The 7,089-nt window shown below is 45.8% G+C and overlaps 1 protein-coding gene across 1 annotated transcript; it reads right to left on the bottom strand.

Moving 5' to 3' along the window:
* Positions 1–1,274: 1,274 nt before the first annotated feature.
* Positions 1,275–5,643, bottom strand: LOC125539911 (GTP cyclohydrolase 1). The gene is made up of 2 exons (XM_048703446.1): positions 5,224–5,643; positions 1,275–2,874 (listed from the first exon to the last, which is right to left on the bottom strand). The coding sequence occupies exons 1-2, from the start codon at positions 5,447–5,449 to the stop codon at positions 1,658–1,660; spliced, it is 1,443 nt and encodes a 480-aa protein (XP_048559403.1). The 5' UTR covers positions 5,450–5,643; the 3' UTR covers positions 1,275–1,657.
* Between the last annotated feature and the right edge of the window lie 1,446 nt (positions 5,644–7,089).

Genomic DNA, 7,089 nt, shown 5'->3' with positions numbered 1-7,089 from the left:
AGATCTTGGTCACAACACTACCAGAAGGTGACTTCCACATTGCCCATGATGGCATATGGTATTCCTGCCGATTTGGTTGGTGATCATTTGGCAATGGGAGATCACTTTCTTCAAGTGTGTGAAGCAATTTGCAAAGGCGATTGTTGAAGTTTTTAGGCCACAATATTTGAGAGCACCCATTGCTCATGACAGTCAGCGGCTCTTGAAGATGAACAAAGCACATGAATTTCCAGGTATGCTTGGCTCGATTGATTGCATGCACTGAAAGTGGAAGAACTACCCTATGGCATAGCATGGTCAGTTCAATGGCCATGCGAAAGTTATCACCATCATTCTTGAAGCCGTGGCCGATCAGGAGTCATGGTTTTGCCATTACTATTTTGGGATGCCCGGATCTTCCAATAACATCAATGTGCTTCGCCGATCACCAATCTTTGCACGGTTAGTAGATGAGGAGGCACAACTAATTGAGGTTCAAGCAAACAGGCGCACATACAACATGGACTACTACGGAGCGGATGAGATTTACCCGAAATGGACAACATTTGTGAAGGCAATTTCAAGCCCCCAAGGTAAGAAAGAACTTCACTTTCATAATGCTCAAGCAGCTGCTAGAAAGGATGTGGAGAGGGCATTTGAGGTTTTTCAAGCCCAATTTGTTGTTGGGCGTAGACCGGCTAGGTTTCGAGATGAAGGAATACTTTGGTACATCATGACCGTCGCACTGATCTTGCACAACATGATTACTGAAAATGAGCGTGGCCAAAATTTAGATTACTCCTTCTACGAATTCATGAGAAATGTGGTCCATCCAATTAGAAGGGAAGACCGCATCCAACGCTTTCTTCAAGTTCACAAGATTTGAGATTGGGATACTCGCGAAGATCTTCAAAGAGATTTCATGGAATGGTAGACATGGAATGGGCAACCAAACTAGTTGTGCTTCATGTCACATATGATGAACTTTGTGTTATGTGTGATGAACAATTATGTTGAATTTAAGCTTGTCGATTGATGAACTATAAACAAGTACTATTTTTGTTTTGTTTGTTTCAGATTCATTTGACATGAGTTATAATTATCATATCATGATTTATTTCAAATATGTATGCAATTGTGAAAGCAAAAAAAAATACATCTCCACCTTTTTCATCACCTGTTGGAGATGCTCTTAAGATAGCAAAGCTATGGATGCAGACTTCCGCAAGAACAAGACGCTTGAGTACCTTGCTTTACTCTGCATCAAACCGAAAAGCGAACAGCCACGCAGGACGAACAGAAGCTGGAATGATACCAAAATTGCTAGTACATGAGACAACCACTTAAAACATTTATACTGTATTGCTCGGCACAGCCGCCGCACCTACAACGCTGGATAACTTTGACATGCCATTCAAACGAAAATGGTACAACACGGGAGAACCAAAACTTTTTGGTGCTTCTGGTTAATCTTCTTCAGACACAACATTCCACGTGACGAGGTCCTGGTCGCTCCCGCCTGCAATGGCTGGTAAAATGGCAACCATGCCATAGCTGCATGACAACTTCAAACCATATATATAGTCGTCGCAGTGCCTGCCTTGCTGAAATGATGACCGAGGATTAGAATCATTGTATCTTTTGGCTGAGATTCTATCAGTATATGATCTGAAGCCACTCATACTTCCTGATTAGCAGTATCTAAGATGTTCTGTAAAAAGGATGCCTTGGCAGAAAAATCGGTCGAAAACTGACCCAAAACTGCAACTGTTGCTGTACTACTTCTGATTTTCTCTATCCCCCTTGATATCATGCAGATATGGTTTGCTTCTACAACAACTATGGCTCCACGATGTGAGACTGAATAAACTGCTTCAGCTATCTGTCTTGTCATCCTTTCCTGGACCTGAAGCTTGCACCCATAGAAATGAACCAGAGCCTGAAAATGTGAGCGGTTGATCCCTTCACCATCTCCACTGCCAAAGTAACCAATGTGCACTACTCCGTAGAACGGCAGGAGGTGGTGCTCACACTGGGCGCAAAATGGCAAATGCAGCTCAGAACTAATTGCTCGATGATCAGTAGCATCTTCGCCTGGTCTCTCATATACACTTGCACTGTTAAGTGTAAAACCATTCAGCTTCACATCAAGATTGCATGCTCTGAACCTCATCAGCCATTGCACGTAACGCTGAGGACTGCCTAGAAGTTCTTTCCTGAGGGGGTCCTCACCAAGAGACAAGAGCATTGAGCTGACAGCAGAAACCATATTAGATGGAATGGATGCAGATTTTGCTGAGCTAGCACCATTAGTTGTAATCCTCTTTGCGTGCCCATTGCAAAGCGGAACCTCATGAGGCCTTAAGGGGCACCAAGTTAAAGAAGCAGAATGGCTGTCCATCTCCATGTCTATGCCTCTAAGCTTAAGAAGAGCCAAAAAATCATTCCAGAAGGAGCTGTTCTCACCCTCAAAAACTCCCGAGCGAGATGAATGTGAAGTTCTAATCAAAGCTCGCGAATTTTTGCATTTAAAGTTCTCCGGCAACGGTATGTGCCAGCACTGCATAGCAACAGCAACACCAGCAGGTTGTATGCTAGCATGCAATGCACCACAAACTTCATTAGCTAATCTCTGAGGGTTTTGAAATCTCTTGGCAAAGACGTCAGCTACTCTTGAAAGCTTGCTTAACCCAACAACCCTTCCACCGGAGGGCACATATCCAACATGGCATTGTATGCTGAACGGAAGTAAGCAAGACTCACAGTATGAATAAAGATCGATATCACGAACAACAACTTGCCCTCCAGTTCCTCCAGCAGAACCAGTCCTTTTGTCAACACCAACCTCAGGAAACAGAGCACCCTGCACAATGTCTTTTACTTTCTGTCTGTAACCTGCAAGAGTGGTTTTAGCATTTAGGTATGCATCAAACAAGGCTCAAGAAGCAAGTATGTCACGTGTTAAAAAAACTTTCATACGAAAAGCAACAACCTTAAACATCACTTAAAAATAGACATTGCACAATAAGGCTTAATTTGAACAGACTGGGGTGGACACGGACCCCAGCCCATCCTCTTGGAGTTCAGTTCAAATACTACGTGTATGGGCCCGGCTGCTGGACCATACAAATAAGGCCCAAAGAAAAATATATAAACATAGATATACGTCAGCCATGGGGCAACAGCTTAATACCATGACGAGTTTATAAATGCAAAAGAATCTACAACAGAGCCTACCAGCAATAGTACCAGAAAACCGCTCACATATGAGCATCAAAAGATAAAAGTTCCCACGCAGGGGGGAGGGTAGAGCTAGAAAAATAAATAAGAGTCTCTTGATTAACATAGGTGGTTCAGTGCGGTATAAAACAAGCACACAATCTTGAAAGTAAATAAATACAGAAGATAGATTGCTAACAGATATTTCTAAGAGTCTCTTGATTTTTCATCTATAGCCAGAGTCGTTAAGGAATTGGTTGCTCATGGACTTTATCTAGATTACCAAACACTCATTAACTAATTTTTTGTCATTTCTCCACTAGCATGCAGTCTTCCGAGAAATGTTGAAAGCAAACGAAGATTATTATTCCTGAAGTTCTATAAATTTCTGGTGATAGCCAGAGAGTTAAAGAAACATGGTGAGATTATCATTTCCAAATTCCCCAAAGACTCATGAACTGCTAAATTATTGAAAAGGGGAGCTTAAAACATATGTATGAACCACGCTTGAAGGATACCTTAACTGACAGCTGGTCACAAAAAGACACTACTTGGAACTCCGTTAACTAGGAAATAATTCAAGTAAGCCTGCCTCTTTAAGAAGAAAATTGTCTTATTTTCACCATGGGTATAACCACGTTTGAAGGATACATTAACTGACAGCTGGTCACAAAAAGACACTACTTGGAACTCTGTTAACTAGGAAATAATTCAAGTAAGCCTGCCTCTTTAAGAAGAAAATTGTCTTATGATCACCATGGGTATGCGACAATCCAGCAGAGAATATCTCGACATTATTCAACTATCTATTTTGGTAAATGAACCAATGCCCATCTTACTTCTATGTCAATAACTGGTACGAGGAGTGTGTAGGAGAACCGCAGCTTGTTACAAGACTATGCAGATATCCTCCAAACAGTCCAATAAATGGCCAGCCTCACTATTTAGTAGTATCGTACTAAACAAACCCCATAACTGTTACCTATGGAACGGTTCACTTTGGAATTTGAATTTCCAAGTGTTTGCGTCCTAAGACATAATGTTTAGTATGCAACTATCCAGGGGACAATATCCAAACATTATTCAAGTTTTCATTTTGGTAAATAAATCATTGGCCTAAGTTGATAATTATTAATTAGTGTTGTACGAGTTTGTGGGAACGGCACAGCTTGTGATGAGACTATGCAGTAAGCACATATAATCCAATAAATGATGAGCGACTATTTAGTATCGTATAAGACAAATGCTAGACACCGACATTAGAAATCTTAATTAATAATTACACAAGATTCCTCAGGAAATTCTTAATTCCACAAATGCCGTGTGCTGCGTGTTGACCATCAAGGACAAAGTGGTATCTTAACTAAACGACAACAACAACGATTAACTGTATAATTTAAACTTCCCGCTGTTTGCATCAGAGCTCCCAACTGTTGTCCACTGAGACAACTTCACCGCCTTTTATAGTCATACTGCCAAGTCGCAATTAAAGTGTCAAGTTCACACTTCCAAGAGATATTGCGGTCATCACAATCCAAGCCATCAAGCCCATTTTGTACAGTCCTGCTGCGTGGTTTGGTTAATGAACGCTACACCCACATCAGAGCCTGATAGGTGACAATCACCAAATTTTAAAGCATGGGCCACCAACAGAAAGCAGTAATGATCACTCTACCAGCGGAGGAACACTACAGCAGCAATGATCACTCTACCAACACTATAGCAGCAACGATCACGACTGATGAACAAACCACTCACAGCAAACTACCGCCCTAAATTAAACCTCAGGCGAAGTGGTGAGTCAGACTGACGAAATGGAATATTCGGGGAACAAATTCCTGGACGACCCAAACCCCTCGCTCTGAGATCCGAGTTAACACTCTCAAATTCCTCACGGCGTCGCTCTGGAGCGCAGTTGATCACGAATCAAGGATCGACAAAGGGGACGAACGCTAGTATGCGCGATATGCCACGAACGGATCCACGGGATAAGGGTAAGGTGGCGGGGAAGGGTGGACGCCATACCTCGGGTGCCGTCGCGGAAGGCCTTGGCGACGCGCTTGGGCGTCCTGCGCAGCCCCTCCCGGCGGTCGTCCTCGCCGAGCCCCGCCAGCAGCGCGCGCACCGCCGGCTCCATGGCGTCCCCCGGCGCCTCCCCGCCGCCGAGCTCCGCCAGGAGATCCTCCTCCCCCTCCTCCTCCTCGTCGCCGCACCCGCAGGCGGCGAGGTGCGCCTCCTCGAGCGCTCCCATGGCGGCGGCAGAGGGTGTCCGCCCCGCCCGCCGGGTAGCAGCGGCTATTATTAGCGGTGGGGGAGTAGACTCGTGGAGAACGGAGGGGAGTGGATGTGCGCCGCGCGCCCCGAGATGTGCCGTGTGTGGATCGGGCGCCGCCGCCCCGGAGCCTTGGATTTCCCCCCCTCTCCTCTCCTTTTCGCCCACAAACGGGCCGGCGTCGCCGGGAATATATAGGTGCGACGGGCCCGCCTGCCGCCGCTGGGGCCAGCCTGTCGGCGGGGCAGCGGTGGGAAAGGTGCGGCTCCAGATGGGGTTGGTCCGAGGGCGACGGTTGGTGCGGGTACAGATGCGAGACGGGTGGGTTGGTGGGTGGAGCACTGTGCTGTACGCGTCGGTGGCCGTCGGATGCGGGGACGTACGGGCCGGATCGGCCGAGGAGAGAAGGGTGTGCTCGTCGTCTGACCGCGACAGCGGATCTAGGAATTTCGGGTGCACGGTGAGGGAGGGGAGGGGAGAGTGGACTGGTGTTGGATCGTGCTTTCTATCGACACGCACTTCAATAAAAGAGGATGGATCGTGTACTCTGTTGGAAAAGGCAATGCTTAGGAGACGCTTAGATACGCCTAAGCGTTAGGCAATGGTCAAACACCTCGCTTAAGGCATAAATGAAGGTCTAGGCAGGGTAAGCAAGGAATTACCTATCGAAGTAAGAAATCATTTCACATACTGCACTGATGTGTCAAATGGGTCATATTTCAATGGTAGTAGACGATAATTAACTTATTTATATGTCCTAAACTAATATCAACATTCATATAATAATTACAAATACACTACGATCTTATTTAAAAGAAAAACAAATACACTACGAATAAAAACTATATTATCGCTAAGGTCACGCCTAGGGCGCTTAGGCACCGCCTAGGCGTTCCAACCTTGATCGTGTATACTAGTACGTGTGGGTATCCTTCGCCGTGATTTTTTTCTTCTTAGAAGGACACTTTCTGTTAAGGTGTTTAGTTTGAGGCATGAGGTACTTCCTTTATAAATTTTTTAAAAAGTTCTTTTTACAGTTAAGAAAACTTTTTTAGAGTCCATGACTGTCGGAGTAATTGGACACAGATACCTCGAAGACGGCGAGACAATAAATCAAGGCACTGGGGCTAACAAAGCCCCTCAGTCCGACTGCCCAGCCGCTCCTGTCGGCTCCCCGTCCGACTGTTCTGCCCGGCCGGCTGCCGACTGCCGGCTGCCGACTACGTCAACCAGCCGACTGCACCAACCAGCCAGCTGCCGACTGCAGCCCGACCCGACACCGACAAGACTCCGACGGGACAGCCATACCGCGGACGACACAACTGTACCGCAACGTCATCATTTACATAGTACCTGTCCCCTTGGCACTATTTTATAAAGTGCCCAGGGGACAAGCATGACATGCACCATGCCCCATACATGACTTAGCTTATAAGCTATCCAAGGTAGCTTACAACCAACGCCATGTTCCATGCCCACTACACATTATATATAGCTAGCTCCATCCATCCATCCATCCATCAGGAGAAGACACACACATGGACTCACACCCTCACGCATGCATACTAGCTAGCAAGATAGCTAGCTAACACACACATGCCATTCGGCCACTGGAGCTT

This window comes from Triticum urartu, chromosome 2 (genome assembly GCF_003073215.2).
Source record: "Triticum urartu cultivar G1812 chromosome 2, Tu2.1, whole genome shotgun sequence".
NCBI classification, from domain to species: Eukaryota; Viridiplantae; Streptophyta; class Magnoliopsida; order Poales; family Poaceae; genus Triticum; species Triticum urartu.
This window is presented reverse-complemented; position numbering and strand designations above follow the sequence as displayed.

What these genes read in the sequence shown, in the direction of transcription:
- LOC125539911 (XM_048703446.1), bottom strand. Translation starts at nt 5,449, where the DNA reads ATGGGAGCGCTCGAGGAGGCGCACCTCGCCGCCTGCGGGTGCGGCGAC. An exon ending in CTTCCGCGACGGCACCCGAG is followed by an intron (nt 2,875 to 5,223) that starts GTATGGCGTCCA and finishes CCACTCTTGCAG; the next exon opens with GTTACAGACAGAAAGTAAAA.